The sequence below is a fragment of the Cyanistes caeruleus genome, chromosome 3, assembly GCF_971803275.1.
Source record: "Cyanistes caeruleus chromosome 3, bCyaCae1.hap1.1, whole genome shotgun sequence".
In the NCBI taxonomy this organism is placed as follows: domain Eukaryota; kingdom Metazoa; phylum Chordata; class Aves; order Passeriformes; family Paridae; genus Cyanistes; species Cyanistes caeruleus.
In genome coordinates this window covers 854,859-872,176 of record NC_141703.1, presented here as the reverse complement: position 1 = coordinate 872,176, position 17,318 = coordinate 854,859, and the positions used below count along the sequence as shown (strand labels likewise).

At 58.3% G+C, this 17,318-nt stretch overlaps 3 protein-coding genes and 1 long non-coding RNA gene across 4 annotated transcripts; 1 reads left to right on the top strand and 3 right to left on the bottom strand.

Annotated features, from left to right (window-relative positions):
- Positions 1-4,508: 4,508 nt before the first annotated feature.
- LOC147653867 (uncharacterized) lies at positions 4,509-8,875 on the bottom strand. Its single transcript, XM_086879449.1, has 2 exons — positions 8,872-8,875; positions 4,509-7,167 (listed from the first exon to the last, which is right to left on the bottom strand). Exons 1-2 carry the CDS (start codon positions 8,873-8,875, stop codon positions 6,014-6,016), a joined length of 1,158 nt encoding a protein of 385 aa, XP_086735575.1. The 3' UTR covers positions 4,509-6,013.
- A 2,547-nt stretch (positions 8,876-11,422) lies between these two features.
- LOC111942862 (hemoglobin subunit beta) lies at positions 11,423-13,118 on the bottom strand. The gene is made up of 3 exons (XM_023945927.2): positions 12,770-13,118; positions 12,456-12,678; positions 11,423-11,663 (listed from the first exon to the last, which is right to left on the bottom strand). Exons 1-3 carry the CDS (start codon positions 12,859-12,861, stop codon positions 11,535-11,537), a joined length of 444 nt encoding a protein of 147 aa, XP_023801695.1. The 5' UTR covers positions 12,862-13,118; the 3' UTR covers positions 11,423-11,534.
- A 205-nt stretch (positions 13,119-13,323) lies between these two features.
- LOC111942874 (uncharacterized) lies at positions 13,324-14,645 on the top strand. The gene is made up of 2 exons (XR_002870730.2): positions 13,324-13,407; positions 14,428-14,645. It is a non-coding gene; the product is annotated as an uncharacterized LOC111942874 (long non-coding RNA).
- Positions 14,646-14,864: 219 nt separating this feature from the next.
- Positions 14,865-16,322, bottom strand: LOC111942849 (hemoglobin subunit beta-like). Its single transcript, XM_023945922.2, has 3 exons — positions 16,159-16,322; positions 15,840-16,062; positions 14,865-15,078 (listed from the first exon to the last, which is right to left on the bottom strand). Exons 1-3 carry the CDS (start codon positions 16,248-16,250, stop codon positions 14,950-14,952), a joined length of 444 nt encoding a protein of 147 aa, XP_023801690.1. The 5' UTR covers positions 16,251-16,322; the 3' UTR covers positions 14,865-14,949.
- Between the last annotated feature and the right edge of the window lie 996 nt (positions 16,323-17,318).

The following is a 17,318-nucleotide window of genomic DNA, read 5'->3' as shown; positions in this document are numbered from 1 at the left end:
AGAGAGGAGTGAGGAGTGAGGAGTGAGGAGTGAGGAGTGAGGAGTGAGTGAGGAGTGAGTGAGGAGTGAGTGAGGAGTGAGTGAGGAGTGAGGAGTGAGTGAGGAGTGAGTGAGGAGTGAGGAGAGAGGAGAGAGGAGTGAGTGAGGAGTGAGGAGTGAGTGAGGAGTGAGGAGTGAGGAGTGAGGAGTGAGTGAGGAGTGAGTGAGGAGTGAGGAGTGAGGAGTGAGTGAGGAGTGAGTGAGGAGTGAGGAGTGAGTGAGGAGTGAGGAGTGAGGAGTGAGGAGTGAGGAGTGAGGAGTGAGTGAGGAGTGAGGAGTGAGTGAGGAGTGAGTGAGGAGTGAGGAGTGAGTGAGGAGTGAGTGAGGAGTGAGGAGTGAGGAGTGAGTGAGGAGTGAGGAGTGAGGAGTGAGGAGTGAGGAGTGAGGAGTGAGGAGTGAGGAGTGAGTGAGGAGTGAGGAGTGAGTGAGGAGTGAGTGAGGAGTGAGGAGTGAGTGAGGAGTGAGTGAGGAGTGAGGAGAGAGGAGAGAGGAGTGAGGAGTGAGTGAGGAGTGAGTGAGGAGTGAGGAGTGAGGAGTGAGGAGTGAGGAGAGAGGAGTGAGTGAGGAGTGAGTGAGGAGTGAGGAGAGAGGAGAGAGGAGTGAGTGAGGAGTGAGGAGTGAGTGAGGAGTGAGGAGTGAGGAGTGAGGAGTGAGGAGTGAGTGAGGAGTGAGTGAGGAGTGAGGAGTGAGTGAGGAGTGAGTGAGGAGTGAGGAGTGAGTGAGGAGTGAGGAGTGAGGAGTGAGGAGTGAGGAGTGAGGAGTGAGGAGTGAGGAGTGAGTGAGGAGTGAGGAGTGAGTGAGGAGTGAGTGAGGAGTGAGGAGTGAGTGAGGAGTGAGTGAGGAGTGAGGAGTGAGGAGTGAGTGAGTGAGGAGTGAGGAGTGAGGAGTGAGGAGTGAGGAGTGAGTGAGGAGTGAGGAGTGAGTGAGGAGTGAGTGAGGAGTGAGGAGTGAGTGAGGAGTGAGTGAGGAGTGAGGAGAGAGGAGAGAGGAGTGAGGAGTGAGTGAGGAGTGAGTGAGGAGTGAGGAGTGAGGAGTGAGGAGTGAGGAGGAGGAGTGAGTGAGGAGTGAGTGAGGAGTGAGGAGAGAGGAGAGAGGAGTGAGTGAGGAGGAGGTGAGTGAGGAGTGAGTGAGGAGGAGGGGTGAGTGAGGAGTGAGTGAGGAGTGAGGAGTGAGGAGTGAGTGAGGAGTGAGTGAGGAGTGAGGAGTGAGTGAGGAGTGAGGAGTGAGGAGTGAGGAGTGAGGAGTGAGGAGTGAGGAGTGAGGAGTGAGTGAGGAGTGAGGAGTGAGTGAGGAGTGAGTGAGGAGTGAGGAAGTGAGAGTGAGTGAGTGTAGGAGTGAGGAGTGAGTGAGGAGTGAGGAGTGAGGAGTGAGAGTGAGTGAGGAAGTGAGGAAGTGAGGAGTGAGGTGAGGAGGAGTGAGTGAGGAGTGAGAGTGAGTGAGGAGGTGAGGAGTGAGGAGTGAGGAGAGGAGGAGAGGTGAGGTGAGTGAGGAGGAGTGAGGAGTGAGGAGTGAGGAGAGAGGAGTGAGTGAGGAGTGAGGAGTGAGGAGTGAGGAGTGAGGAGTGAGTGAGGAGTGAGGAGTGAGGAGTGAGGAGTGAGGAGTGAGTGAGGAGTGAGGAGTGAGGAGTGAGGAGTGAGTGAGGAGTGAGGAGTGAGGAGTGAGGAGTGAGGAGTGAGGAGTGAGTGAGGAGTGAGGAGTGAGGAGTGAGTGAGGAGTGAGGAGTGAGGAGAGAGGAGTGAGGAGTGAGGAGTGAGGAGTGAGTGAGGAGTGAGGAGTGAGGAGTGAGTGAGGAGTGAGGAGTGAGGAGTGAGTGAGGAGTGAGGAGAGAGGAGTGAGTGAGGAGTGAGGAGTGAGGAGTGAGGAGTGAGTGAGGAGTGAGGAGAGAGGAGTGAGTGAGGAGTGAGGAGAGAGGAGTGAGTGAGGAGTGAGGAGTGAGGAGTGAGGAGTGAGGAGTGAGTGAGGAGTGAGGAGTGAGGTGACCTCTCTGCACAGCAGCTCTCACCTGCCCTGGCAAGGAAAGGCTGAGGGAGACGTGATAAATCGTGGCCAGCAGAGTCCGACAGCAGAGGGGTCTGGGCTCGGAGCTCAGGGAGTGCCAGGGATCCTTGGGATCCCCCCTGCTCCCAGGGGCCAGGAGCTGATCCCTGGGATCCCCTCTGCTCCCGGGGGACAGGAGCTGATCCCTGGGATCCCCTCTGCTCCCAGGGGACAGGAGCTGATCCCTGGGATCCCCTCTGCTCCCAGGGGACAGGAGCTGATCCTTGGGATCCCCTCTGCTCACACAGGGACAGGAGCTGATCCCTGGGATCCCCCCTGCTCCCAGGGGACAGGAGCTGATCCTTGGGATCCCCTCTGCTCCCAGGGGACAGGAGCTGATCCCTGGGATCCCCTCTGCTCCCAGGGGACAGGAGCTGATCCCTGGGGTCCCCTCTGCTCCCGGGGGACAGGAGCTGATCCCTGGGATCCCTGCTGCTCCCGGGGGACAGGAGCTGATCCCTGGGGTCCCCTCTGCTCACACAGGGACAGGAGCTGATCCCTGGGATCCCCCCTGCTCACACAGGGACAGGAGCTGATCCCTGGGGTCCCCTCTGCTCACACAGGGACAGGAGCTGATCCCTGGGGTCCCCTCTGCTCCCGGGGGACAGGAGCTGATCCCTGGGGTCCCCTCTGCTCCCAGGGGACAGGAGCTGATCCTTGGGATCCCCCTGCTCCCGGGGGACAGGAGCTGATCCCTGGGATCCCCCTGCTCCCGGGGGACAGGAGCTGATCCCTGGGATCCCCTCTGCTCCCAGGGGACAGGAGCTGATCCCTGGGATCCCCCTGCTCCCGGGGGACAGGAGCTGATCCCTGGGATCCCCTCTGCTCCCAGGGGACAGGAGCTGATCCCTGGGGTCCCCCCTGCTCCCGGGGGACAGGAGCTGAGGCTCCTGCACTCCAGGTAGGAAGGAGAAGCTCAGCTCAGAAATGCGGCTCCTGCCGTCTCTGCCTCTCTGCTGCAGAGAATTCGGGCTTGAAGGGCGCTGACAGAGCGGGGAGGAGGCAAGGGGGCGAACAAAGGGAAGATGAGGAAAATCAGCTCTGACAGGTCCCTCTGGGGTTCCCAACCTTCCTTTCTCCGAAGTCACCAAGGGATCAGAAGCCTTTCAAGATCCACACGCGGTTTCTGAGGGGCTCTGCGGCACTGCTGCAGTTGCCATGGCATCAGGCTGTGGCAGAGACGGGAAAAGTTGTGATTCTGTTCCAGGCAGCCCCTGCACAAGGGGAAGGGAGCACGGAGGGCTGGGCTCGGCCCCGCACTCTCACCTTGGCCATGTGCATCAAGGCCACCCTGGGAAATCTGCCAGGGTCCCTTTCTGCACAGGCAAAGAGATTTTCTGTCCAGACATCTCTGAGACGTGACACGGCATCAAAACCTGCCTGAAACAGCCCCTGCGAGATCCTTTGGGCAAGTCAGGGATTCCCGCTCAGTTCCTGGGGAAAACATCTTTATTTACCTCTCAAAAGCAACGGAGCATCTTTTAAACATCAGAGCAAGTTCCCTGTCAGTCCCCCTCCCTCCAGCAGTGTCAGACCCACAGACACATCCCAGGGCAGCCGAGGCTGTGACTGCAGTCCAGCCCCTGCAGCTCCTGAAATGCTCCCAGACGCTGCTGCCACTCCTGAGAGCTCCCTGGAGAGGTGTAAAATCCTGCCTATAAATACATGAAAAATAACCCCGGCAGGGGCAGCACAGAGCTGCTTAAAGAATATTTTTGGCTTGTGCTAAGAAGTGAACTGGGGACTTTCTGCTCCAGCAATTTTGCTAAGTGTGGGGATAAGGCCAGATAAAAATAATTACACCTGATAGTCCCCTGGTTCACCTGCTCCTGATTAACATCTGAATAAGAACTCTTTAAAAGATGCTGGGAGTCGCACTCAGCACAGATTTGATTTGGGTCTGATTTAGAAAAGATGGAAAATTCCTGAGTCCCTCAGAATGCTCCATGGAGCTCTGGAAGGGAGGGAAGTTCACCCAGCAGGATGAGGGATTGCTCTCCCACAGCATCGCAGAACTTTGATGAGTGAGCTGCACATGGTGCTGCCTGGGAAAGAAAGGAAGGGAATGTCCACAACCACAGCAGAGAGTGATGAGCAGAATTCAGGAGAGGAGGATTGTTCTTTAGCAAAATGGGTAGGAAAAGTCATTGAGAATTGTGTTAAATTATAGAAATCACAGTTGTGATCTGTGCTTGGATTCCTCAGCCACTGGGAGCTGGCACCTCTCCTCCTGGAGCCCAGCACGGAAATCAGACTGGTTTGGACTGGAGGGACCTCAGAGCCCACTCAGTGCCCCCCAGCCATGGCAGGGACAGCTCCCACTGTCCCAGGAGCTCCCAATGTCCAGCCTGGCCTTGGGCACTGCCAGGGATCCAGGGGCAGCCCCAGCTGCTCTGGCAATTCCATCCCAGCCCCTGCCCACCCTGCCAGGGAACAATTCCTGCCCAAGATCCCAAGATCCAGCCCTGCCCTCTGCCCCTGGCAGCCATTCCCTGGCTCCTGGCCCTGCAGCCCTTGGCAATTGTCTCTCTCCAGCATCTTCAGAGCTCGCAGGGGTCTGAGTTCAAAGCCTTTCTCCTGGATCAGGTACCAGGAGCAGGTCCCAGTTCCCTGGGGGCAGCAGCACCTTGATCAGGGAATTTTGTGCTCCAAGCACATGGTGGGATTCTGGGGCTGTTCTGTGCACAGCCAGGGGCTGGACTCAATGATTCTTTTGGGTCTCATCCCACTCAGGACATTTTGTGATTCACGATTCCGTTCCCAGGGCCCTCCCGGAGAGGTCAGCCCATCCCACCGAGTGTCCACCAGCCCCTGAACCTCGGCTGCCCCGCAGGAGAGAGCCGGGAGAGCTGGGGAATCCTGTACCAGAGAGCTCGGGAATCCTGTACCAGAGAGCTCGGGGATCCTGTACCAGAGAGCTCGGGGATCCTGTACCGGAGAGCTGGGAGAGCTTGGGGATCCTGAACCGGAGAGCTTGGGAATCCTGTACCAGAGAGCTCGGGGATCCTGTACCGGAGAGCTGGGGAATCCTGTACCAGAGAGCTCAGAGAGCTCAGGAATCCTGTACCGGAGAGCTGGGAGAGCTTGGGGATCCTGTACCGGAGAGCTGGGGAATCCTGTACCAGAGAGCTCGGGGATCCTGTACCAGAGAGCTCGGGGATCCTGTACCAGAGAGCTCGGGGATCCTGTACCAGAGAGCTCGGGGATCCTGTACCAGAGAGCTCGGGGATCCTGTACCAGAGAGCTCGGGGATCCTGTACCGGAGAGCTCAGGAATCCTGTACCGGAGAGCTTGGGAATCCTGTACCGGAGAGCTCAGAGAGCTCAGGAATCCTGTACCGGAGAGCTGGGAGAGCTGGGGAATCCTGTACCAGAGAGCTGGGAGAGCTTGGGGATCCTGTACCAGAGAGCTGGGAGAGCTGGGGAATCCTGTACCAGAGAGCTGGGAGAGCTGGGGAATCCTGTACCAGAGAGCTGGGAGAGCTTGGGGATCCTGTACCAGAGAGCTGGGAGAGCTGGGGAATCCTGTACCAGAGAGCTGGGAGAGCTGGGGAATCCTGTACCAGAGAGCTGGGAGAGCTTGGGGATCCTGTACCAGAGAGCTGGGAGAGCTGGGGAATCCTGTACCAGAGAGCTGGGAGAGCTTGGGGATCCTGTACCGGAGAGCTTGGGAATCCTGTACTGGAGAGCTCAGAGAGCTCAGGAATCCTGTACTGGACAGCTAGGGGATCCTGTACCGGAGAGCTCAGGGATCCTGTACCAGAGAGCTGGGGAATCCTGTACCAGAGAGCTCAGAGAGCTCAGGAATCCTGTACTGGAGAGCTCAGGAATCCTGTACCAGAGAGCTCGGGGATCCTGTACCAGAGAGCTCGGGAATCCTGTACCGGAGAGCTGAGGGATCCTGTACCGGAGAGCTGGGGAATCCTGTACCAGAGAGCTCAGAGAGCTCGGGAATCCTGTACCGGAGAGCTCGGGGATCCTGGGCTGTCCCAGCGGATGGCACCGCGTTCCCAGGGCAGCCCCAGCCCCGCGGTGCCCAACACGGACACACACACGGGGACAGACGGACAGACGGACACACACGGACACACCGACACACGGACACACACACTGACACACATTGACACACCGACACACGGACACACACACTGACACACATTGACACACACTGACACACACACTGACACACATTGACACACCGACACACTGACACACACACTGACACGCTGACAGACGGACACACACGGACAGACGGACACGCTGCACAGGAGCCGACAGACGGGTTTATTTGGGGTCGGGGTCGCTCGGGGGCACCGCCCGGGGTGTTCAGGGGTTCCTGTGAGCCACCGCAGCCGCCAGGCTCTGCCGGGCGAGCAGGGCTGAGCTCCCGGCCCGGCTGGACACGGGGATGGACACGAGGATGGACACGGGGATGGACACGGGGATGGACGCGGGGATGGACGCGGGGATGGACACGGGATGGACACGGGGATGGACACGGGGATGGACACGGGGATGGACAGGGGGATGGACAGGGGGATGGACAGGGGGATGGACACGGGGATGGACACGGGGATGGACACGGGGATGGACACGGGGATGGACGCGAGGATGGACACGGGGATGGACACGGGGATGGACACGGGGATGGACGCGAGGATGGACGCGGGGATGAACGCGGGGATGGACGCGGGGATGGACACGGGGATGGACACGGGGATGGACCACGGGGATGGACGCGGGGATGGACGCGGGGATGGACGCGAGGATGGACGCGGGGATGGACGCGGGGATGGACACGAGGATGGACACGGGGATGGACACGGGGATGGACGCGAGGATGGACGCGGGGATGGACGCGGGGATGGACGCGAGGATGGACACGAGGATGGACACGGGGATGGACGCGGGGATGGACGCGGGGATGGACGCGGGGATGGACACGGGGATGGACACGGGGATGGACGCAAGGATGGACGCGGGGATGGACGCGAGGATGGACGCGGGGATGGACACGGGGATGGACGCGGGGATGGACGCGGGGATGGACGCGGGGATGTCCCAAGGAGCTGCAGCAGGAGAGGAGCCAGAGCTGCTCAGGGGATCCCGGCTGGGGCCGAGCTGCCGGACCCGCTGGCACCAAGGCTCTGCTGGCACCGGAACCCCCTCTGCCACCCTCCTGTGCCCCTTGGCTCCAGACAGCTTCTCCTTTATGTCTCCCTGGTTTCCTGCTGCATTTTCCCCCTCCCCGGGCCCTCTCCTTCCTGTCCCCCCAGACACCACCTGCAGCCCACAGGTTCCTCCCCAAGGAACCCTGACCTCTCCCCGAGGCAGAACTGCCCTCCTGAAAGGGCTCTCATGCACCACACCCTCCTCCTTCCTCCTTCCTCCTTCCTCCTTCCTCCTTCCTCCTTCCTCCTTCCTCCTTCCTCCTTCTCCTCCTCCTCCTCCTCAGCCCCTGGTTACGGGCATGGCTCACTCCCTGCTCCCTGCCACAACAGAATCCTCAGTATTTCCACAGACACCTCTGGGTTTAGGGAAAACAGAAATTTCATTCCTACAAATAAAATAAAACACAACCGGAAGGAACCTTGAAGTATTTCCCCCTTTTCCAAAAGCATTCGGGTTTGGCCTGAGACCCACCCTGAAAAACGCTATTTTTTTTTTCTTTTTGTCTTTAGGCATAAGTGAAGAGAATGATCCCTTCTGAATTAAAAGTTTTGGAGAAGGGGGAAGTGTGGATGCCCCGTGCTGGGCAAGGCAGGACCCTGCTCCTTGGTTCTGCCTCTCTTGCTGAGGGAGTTTGGGTTTCCTGAAATGCCCTGCTGAGCTTCCCTCTGCTCCCACTCCTGCATGCCAGGCTGCACCTTCCTTCCCCTGGGGCTGTTCCCCAGCCACATCTCCTCCAGGTAACCATCTCTCCATAGCTGCCCTCCCCTGTGCTGGGCTGGCACTAAAAACGGGGCATTTTAGGGAGAAAGTCACTGCACAAAGCATCACCCCTCCCTCCTGGGTACTGCACAGGGATGCTTCCCCACCAGCCCAAGAGCGTGTCCCTGGAGAGAGGAACAGCGAGGTCTGGCTCTCCCACACAGCCCAGGGCAGGGCTGGGGCTGCAGACACAGCCCTGAAGTTCTCGGGGTCCACGAGCTCGGACAGAGGGGAGCAGGTGTCCTTGAGGCTGTTCCTGGACAGCAAGAACACCGGGGGAGCAGGAGGGGCTGGCACTGAGAAGGGACCTCTGGTTATCCCGAGCTCCAGAGCTTTATCCCATCCCCTCGGTGAGGGTGGTCCTTCCACGCTCCAGCACGGGCCCCTGCAGGAGCCCCAGCAATGATCCATCAGCACTGGCCACGGGCAGGGGCTCAGGCTCTGAGCTCTGAGCTCTGAGCCTCGTGCCCCAGCTCTCTGAACACCGGGCTCTGCCTGGTGTCCATGGAGTGGTGAACGTTTGGGCCAAAGCAGAGCCACGATCTCAGAGGGGTCTGAAGTCAGCAAACCCTGCAGGACCCTGCCCTGCCCAGGGTGTCCTTGCACCCCCAGGAGTGTGCTGCAGCTGCTCAGAGGCTGCTCAGGCTCTGCAGCCAAAACCTGCATTAGCCCCATTCTCCTTCTCCTGGAACAGAACTTGACCCCCTTGGTTCATTTGTGCCTTTTGGAGCAGAAGGATCACAGCTGGACTTCAGCTATCAGGGTTGGTCCCTTCCAATTCAAGATATCCTAAAAGACAGAAGCTCAGAATGCTTCTGGGTTGGAAGGACCTTAAATAAAGGTTTGGAGGGACCTTAAAGCTCACCCATGCTGGGCAAGGCCCACCCAGTGGTGTCCCCTTGGCTGGGACAGGATGAGACAGTATCAACCCATTCCTGCTGCCATCAGCCACATCCAAAAAGAGCAGTGAAACGGGCTTGGAACACCAGGTTTGTTGCTGCAGGTTCTGCTGTGGGCTCTAAAAACATCAAAAGCTCAGCTCAGGGATGCCCAGTGTGTGGGGGAGCCCCTCCTGAACCTGCCAAGTTCCACATTCCCCCTCTCCTGGAGATGTTTGGGTTCCCCTGACACGCCCTGGGGCATGCCAGGGGTGAAGCACCCTGTCCCGGAGCAATGCCCTGGGGAGATTTCCTCTTTTGTTTTCTCCATAAAGCCCCAAGAAACGCCATTCCTGCTGAAATCAGGCAGAGGTTTTAATCCCAAAGGTGCCAGGGTCAGTGCACTGTTTTCCTGTTGTTTTCCAGAGGGTTTGGGCTGGGCTAAGGAAGAGCTGCTGAGTCCTGTCAGACTGGGCTGAGCAGGCTGCAGCAGAGCCACAGGGATAACCAAGCTCCTCTCACACATCACCACTTCCTCCAGGGACCATCTCCTGCTAAGTGTCTTCTGCACTGAAAATACGGCAGGAAAAGCAATTAAAAGAAAGCAAATAGCAAGGGAGATCTCCAGCCTGACAATATCTTTTTCCCATGCTAATTGTAGACTTTATTTTTAGTGAATTAGGAAAGGATAATCTTCATTAGATTTGCTTACATCTGCCTTTTCTCCAGAAAATCCAGTTCCCACAGCTGGGGGCTGGAGCACCATGACAAATCCAGTCGGGCTCAGCCTGGCCCAGGCAGGAAGAGGGGATGTGCAGGGAAAAGTCTGCCAGGCTGCCACCAGCACCCACCCTCCTGCAGCCCCCCACCAGGACCTGCCACCAGCACCCACCCTCCTGCAGCCCCTCACCAGCCCCACCAGGAGCTGGGTGCTGCCCACAGGGATGTTCTGGCACCAGGAATGGGAGCAGGAAAAGCAGCGTGGGGAGAGGAGATCCCACAGGATTTCTGTGCTGGGGCACTTGGAGCAGGGTGTCATCCCAGCTGGGAATGGAGATGGGAGTGAAGGCAGCACCAGGGAGAGCTGCTCCCATCCTGGTGCAGGGGATGCCAGAACCTTGGAGGTCTGCTCAGGTTGTAGGATCTGGAATGATGGAATGGGTTGGGATGGAGGGACCTCAAATCCCACCCAGTGCCACCCCTGCCATGGCAGGGACACCTCCCACTGTCCCAGGAGCTCCCAATGTCCAGCCTGGCCTTGGGCACTGCCAGGGATCCAGGGGCAGCCCCAGCTGCTCTGGCAATTCCATCCCAGCCCCTGCCCACCCTGCCAGGGAACAATTCCTGCCCAAGATCCCAAGATCCAGCCCTGCCCTCTGCCCCTGGCAGCCATTCCCTGGCTCCTGGCACTCTGTGCCTTGTCCCCAGTCCCTCTCCAGCTCTGCTGCCCTTCCTACCCCAACACCTCACCTGCAGGATGAGTCCTGCTCATTCAAGCAGTTCACTCATCTCTGCCTGAAGTCCATGAACAATCATGATCATAGTCACGAAGCCGATGAAAAGTCATGAAGTATCTGGGGGTTTGGTGACTCTGAGCCTGCCCAGTCTCCCTGCAGGGAGAGAAATCCTTTGGGATTTGCTGTGAATCTTCTCCTTCCGCGTGTGTACCTCGGCAGCAGGGACAGAATGCCTCTGTCTTTGGGCGTCGTGACTGAGAAAGGGCATTTATGGCTCACAGGCGCTTCCAACACCTTCCCGTGCGTCAGGGGCAGGGACTGGAGTGCCCAGAGATGTGGGTGAGGCAGAGACAGAGCACGGTGCAGGCTGGGTGCCAGAAATGCTGGGATGAACAGCTTTGCCCGATGCTCTCCCTTAGAAGGGAGTGCATCCTTCCAGCCGAGCTTTTGCCGCGTCATGCTCTGCTCAGATGTGCTTCCCAAGCCAAGAACAAACCCTACCCGAAAGCCCTGCTCTGCAGACACCTAAACCCACCCAGGACTCCCATCCAGGAAATTAAGTCGCTGCTCTTGGCAGAATTGGGCCCCCCCAAATTGCAGAGTGGGTGGTGCAGGGTGGGAGGGACGCGAATAAACAAAGTCTGGACAGGCCTTGATAGCAAAATGTTTATCTCCAACCTGCCCCCACCCAGCTGGCTGCTGGGCCTGTGTGACTCAGCTGATTTTGGGTAGCTTTTATGCCAGGGATGAGCCAGGGTAGATGAAAGTCTTCAATTTATCTTCCCCTCAGAAAAATACGACTCCTCTCAGTTTCCCTCGTCTAAGAGAGACATGCAGGTTCTACAGTAAAATTCTGAGCAGTTCCTCCGTGCAAAGTCCCCGGTGTGTGACCCCGGGGTGGCAGGACTTTATCAAGCCAGCATCCTGAAAGCACAATTTCCAGAGGCAAATCCCACACAAACCAACAAAACCACCCAGAACAAAGGCAGGGGTGCTTTCTGTGACCCTGCTGAGGCTGACGGCCCAGCCAGCCGTGCCCCCCAAGCCCTCCATCCCCCCAGGAACGCTCAGACGCACAGGAGACTTCACAGGATGAGCTTTATTTGGCTGTTAGAAGCTGTTGGCTCAGGCTGGCAGCGCGCTCCGCGGGCTCCGTGGGCTCCGCGGGCGCCGCCGGCCACTCCTGCGGCTCTTCAGTGGTATTTGCGGGCCAGAGCGTGGGCAACCACGCGCACCAGCTTCTGCCAGGCGGCCTGGCAGTCGGGAGTGAAATCCTTGCCGAAGTGGGCGGCCAGGACGATGATCAGGATGTCACCCAGGAGCTGTGGGGACACGAGCAGGTTAGCAATGCCCTGTACGTCCCCACACGAGCGCTCACATTACGGACAGGGAAGCCTCCGGGAAATCTGCAGTCTTAAAAACCTCCCCCAGCTCCTTCTTAAGATGCACCTTAAACTTGGTCTCTGCTCTGTCTCTAAAGGTTTGTGTTCTGCTACCTCAGGGGAAGAGTAACCAAAAATTCTTCAGGGTTTTTTGGACTAAATTTTTCTTTGTCCCTTCTGGCTTTGTTTTGGAGTTTCTCTCGAGCAGAAGACCCAGCCAAGCTCCAGGCACAGCAGGAGCCGGAGCTTGGCCCCACAGAGCCGTGGCACAAACAGGGAGCTCATGCTGGCACAGGGGATTCCTGCCAGCCCCAGCCCAGGGACAAACGGTGGGGTTTATTCCCCACTGAGATACCTTCAGCCAAAGTTCTCTCTCGGTAGATGCTCTTTGGCTTTTGCCATCCAGCCGCCACCTCCTGCTCCTCACTCATCTCTCTGTCCTCCTCTGTGCCAAGACTTTGCTCTTGCTCCTTCTCCTCCCCCTGGCTCAAACCTCTTCCTGCTCAACAGCTGCTTTCACTTTGTTCTCCATTCCCTCGCTGACACCACGTCCTCCCCTTCCCGTCCCCGTCCCGCAGCCCCTGCCACCCCTCTGCCTTCCCAGCAGGCTGCACCACATCCCTTCCCTCTGTCCCCCTGCACCTCCCCATGGCAGCCCCCAGCCCCTTCCCTCCTGCCCTGGGCTCAGGCTTAGGGGAGACGCTGCAATGGGGAGCTCAGGGCACAGCTCACCCTGAAGTTCTCGGGGTCCACGTGCAGCTTGTCGCAGTGCAGCTCGGACAGCTGGGAGAAGGTGTTCTTGATGCTGTCCAGGTTCTTGACGGCCTCCCCGAAGGAGGTGAGCACCTTCTTGCCGTGGGCCTGCACCTTGGGGTTGCCGACGATGGCGGTGGCGCTGGACAGGTTCCCGAAGGAGGCGAAGAACCTCTGGGTCCAGGGGTAGACGATCAGCAGCCTGGGGAGAGACACAGACACGGTCACACCGACGCTCCCGTGACAGGAGAGGTTTCCCCGTGCAGGCAGCAGGTTCCCGGAGCTGGACCTACCTGGCCAGGGCCTCGCCGCCGCACTCGGCGACATTGACCTTCCCCCAGAGGCCGGTGATGAGCTGCTTCTCCTCGGCTGTCCACTGCACCATGGTGCTGGCAGGTGGGTCGTGTGCTGGCTGCGGAGGAAGTCTGGGCTCTTGCTCCCGAAGGATGGCACGCTGGACAGCCGCTCTCCCGGCCCGCTTTTATGCGCTGCGCTGCGCCCCTCCTCTCCCCCGAGCGCCCCTCCATTGGCTGGGCTGGGGGGCCCAGCCTGGCGCCCCAGGGAGGGGAGCCAGCATCAGGGTGGGGCCCCAGGGCAGGGTGCCCAGATCCAGCGCTGGGCTGGGCTGGCCACCCAGCCTCTGATTTGCAGCCCCGCTGCAGGGTGGCTTTATCTCCACACAGAGTCCCAGCTCCCAGGGGAGCCCCCGGGATGGTGCCCACCCAGCTGCGGACCTGGGGCTCTTGGGCTCTCTGAATTCACCAGTTTCTCCTTCTCCTCTTCTTGCAGGACCTGTGAGGCTTTGGGCACTGCCTCTGCTCTCCCATCAGCTCTTTAAGAGTTTGATTAACTTCAGGATGACACTGCTAAAAGCACGGCAAGGCCTTGCAGCCAAGAGGGAGCTCCTGTCTCAGAGAACCTCTTGGCAAAGGTCCTGGAAAGGAGAGCTTATAACCCAGGGCAAACCAAGTGCAGGGGGTTGGCTCACAGGGCATGAGGAGAGCTGGGAAGACTGGGATTACTGGGATCCCACAGAATCCCAGGATCCCAGGGGCTGGAAAAGCCCTCGCAGCCCAGGGAGTCCCAGCTGTGCCCGATGCCCACCTTGTCCCCAGCCCAGAGCCCTGAGTGCCACGTCCAGCCTTTCCTTGGGCACCTGCAGGGATGGGCACTGCAAAGCTCCCTGGGCAGCCCCTGCCAAGGCCTGAGCTCCCTTTCCAGGAAGAAAAATCATCGGCACAGATGTGCAGCCTGAGACAGTGCCTGACCCAGGGGTTCCACAGCCCGGTGATCACTGGTGTTCCTGAGAGGCAGCCGGGTCTCCTGGGGCTGCTCTTCTGCTCCTGCACCCAGCTGGAGGTGGGAGGTGGCGTGCAGGGGACAGGGATGGAGCTCATGGGGCACAAGAATGCCCTGGTGGGGTCTGGATGACCTTGGAGCAAAGTGTTTGAGTTCCTGCTCCTGCAGGAGGGGGCTTGGCCAAAGGACCGGGGTCAGTCTGGGGGTGACAGTGTTCCCCAGCCCTCTGCAGCCAACACTGGTGTTTCATGGAATCACAGGATCCCAGACTGGTTTGGGCTGGAAGGGACCTTAAATCTCATCCAGTCCCATGCCCTGCCTGTAACCTTCCACTAACCCAGGTTTTGTCCAAATCCCATCCTGTTGGAGTCTGGAATACAGAGTTTATGCCCTTGTTTCTAATACTTAGTTATAAGATCTAGAAAAACATTGAATTTCATATAATATGAAATTCATGAGCATGTTTTCATGGTGATACATGAAAACAAATGTTAAAGTTAGATAGAAAAAGCTAAAAGTGTAAGTGTGTAGATTAGAAAGTTTTTTAAATCACTGGGTGAAAAAGTAGTTTAGAGAACAGGAGACAAGATGGAGGATTTTGGGTGTTGTCCCTTGTCCCTTCTTCTTTCTTCTTCATGTTCTTTTCCTACAGGTTTTTAGGTAATACACATCCAACCGTGTCTGTCACATTCTGCCTTTGCTAATCTAAGAGTGACTTTAAAAACCCCCATGCCAAGAGAAGGCCACACGCAGGAAGTTACGAGCCATGGCCCCACTCTCCCTGGCACTTCTCCCACTGCACACTTTTGTACAGCCCCACTCCACTCACTTTGTGAAAGTCCTAGAACATTAAACCGAGCAATGTTACCTAATGTGTCCAAAAAGTGCCAGAGTTTTTTACAAACAATCCTGTTTGTATTTTGTGGTGTTTATTAGGGTTTTGTCCTGAACATTCCCCTGGGATCTCCACCTTAGACAAGTTTCACTTGCATGAATGAGATCGTGGCTTGTGTTATCCCACGTTTGCGAGCTCCCCCAGCCCCGCTGTCCCTCCATCCCCATTCCCACAAAGAGCCAGACATCTCCTGGTGGCTGGAGCAGCTGGTGTTTATTCGGAGGTCAGAGGCCAGCAGAACCCGAGGAGGACTCCCCAGGCAGGAGGGCTCCCAGGAGCTCAGTGGTACTCGTGGGCCAGCGCGTGGGCCACCACACGGACCACCTTCTGCCAGGCGGCCTGGCAGGCGGGGGAGAAGTCCTTGCCGTAGTTGGCAGCCAGGACGATGATGAGGATGTCACCCAGGAGCTGGCAGTGGAGGGAGAAGAAGCTGTCAGCTGCTGCTGCCCCACATCCCTCCCCAGCCCCGCTGAGGTCTCTGGGGACGTCACAGCAAAGCAAGGGGTGGATTTATCCCGGCCCCGTGCAGGGCACCGGGCTCCTGGCACAGCTCCTGCTCTGCCACGTGCCAGGGTCCCTGGGTGTGCTGGATCCTCCCCCCAGCACCTTCCCTCACCTGCTCTGCGCTGTTCTCCCTCGCCTTCTACCGGGTTGACCTCTTCCTTTCCATCCTTACCCACCCTGGCTGCCCCAGGCTCAGAACCCTCCTGCCAAACTGTCTGTGCTTTTTTTCCCTTCTTTTTTCCCCTTCCCTTCTTTTTCCCTTCTTAAAAATCTTAAAAACTCTCAAGGTTTTTCCTTTAAACTCCTGTGAGTGGAGTTTAACCACTCCCTCACAGCCAAGCTCAGCTCTTCCCTCTAAATCCCATCTCAGTTCCTTCCCTTCTGGCTGCTCCAAGATGTTCCTTCTGACCAGGACACGTTTGTCTCTGCATTTCTCCCCGTTCAGCTGCCTGGCTGCTTCCTCTCACAGACCCCAGCCCCAAAACTCCTCTTTGTCCCCCCAAACATGACTGTCCTGTCCCCTCTCCTGCCCCTATCCCCCCCAGGCTCTCAGGCAGCCCCAGGGTTTCTCTCGAGGTCTCACTGATGGTCAGACCCCTCTGAGGCCCCCGAAGCACCTCCAGAGCTTCAGCAGGAACCTCGGGCTGGAGCTGAGCATGGCTCACCCTGAAGTTCTCGGGGTCCACGTGCAGCTTGTCGCAGTGGAGTTTGCTCAGCTGAGCAAAGCATTTCTTGATGCTGTCCAGGTTCTTGATGGCCTCCCCGAAGGAGGTGAGCACCTTCTTGCCGTGGGCACGGACCATGGGGTTGCCGCTGATGGCCGTGGGGCAGGACAGGTTCCCGAAGTTCGAGAAGAACCTCTGGGTCCAGGGGTAGACGATCAGCAGCCTGGGGAGAGATGAGGGACACGAACAGACATAGAGACACAGATGTTCCAGGGAGAGGTTTCCCCGTGCAGGCAGCCGGTTCTGGAGCCGGACCCACCTGGCCAGGGCCTCGGCGCCGCACTCGGCCACGTTGACCTTGGCCCAGAGGCCGGTGATGAGCTGCTTCTCCTCGGCTGTCCAGTCCACCATGGTGTGAGCAGAGGGGCTGCCCGGAGCGATGGACGTGGCCCCGAGGCTGCCCTGGGGATTTTTATACACGGCTTGGCCTAATCTCGGCCCACGGAGCCACGGCTCAGGGCTGGGGAGGGAGCGGGGCTGCACGGGCAAAGATAGCGGCTTTGGAGGCTGTCCAAGGGGGAGAGAGGCCCCTTCCCCCTCTGTCTCGGAGTGGACAAGCATCACCTCAGCCACGAGCACAGGTGGAGCTGCGGCTCCAGCCCTGGGGACCCCAGGGTGGCTCTGGCACCCGCCTGGGGAACGCCATCCCCTCCTGCCAAGTGAATCTCTCAAGGTGCTTTGCACATGGAATTGTGGAACCCCAGACCTTAAAGCTCATCCAGTGCCACCCCCTGCCATGGTCAGGGACACCTTCCACTGTCCCAGGCTGCTCCAGGCTGGCCTTGGGCACTGCCAGGGCAGCCTCAGCTTCCCTGGGCATCCAGAGAACCTCTCCAGCAGCTGCATTAGTGCCCCGGGGCACTTACCTGCAGACATTAGCCACAAACATGACTTTAAACTCCCTGAGAAAGAATTCCAAGGGCTTCTGAATTTGAAGATTATTCAGCCATGGAGAAATCTTAAGGACATTTGCTGTTCTGGGCTGGCCCAGAGGCTGTTTGCAGCAGTGGCCACTGGTCCACGGCACCATCAGCCCCACTGGGGCAGATACAGCCCCCAAGTGCCTGTGAGGGTGGCAGGGTGAGCCTGGTCAGGACTGCACCAGCTCTGAGCAGTCCTGGACCCTGTGAGACCTGGAAAAAACCAAAGGCAAGCACAGCCCAGACAGTCCCAGCCTTGGGCTCACCCTGGTGCTTCATTTGTTTTTATAAGAAAGAGTTAATTTGAAGTATGATTTTAAATGCCCGGGAGGCAGCAGCGTGGCTGGGAGGTTTTGGAGCTGCCAGCTCAGGGACTGCCTGCTCAGGGAGCTCTCTGGACACTGGCTGGGAGGGGAAATGTTCATCCCAATGTGCTGAGCAGGGACAGCTCCTGTAGCTCGTTCTGAGTCTGCAGAGTCAAAAGGAAAACTCCTTTCGC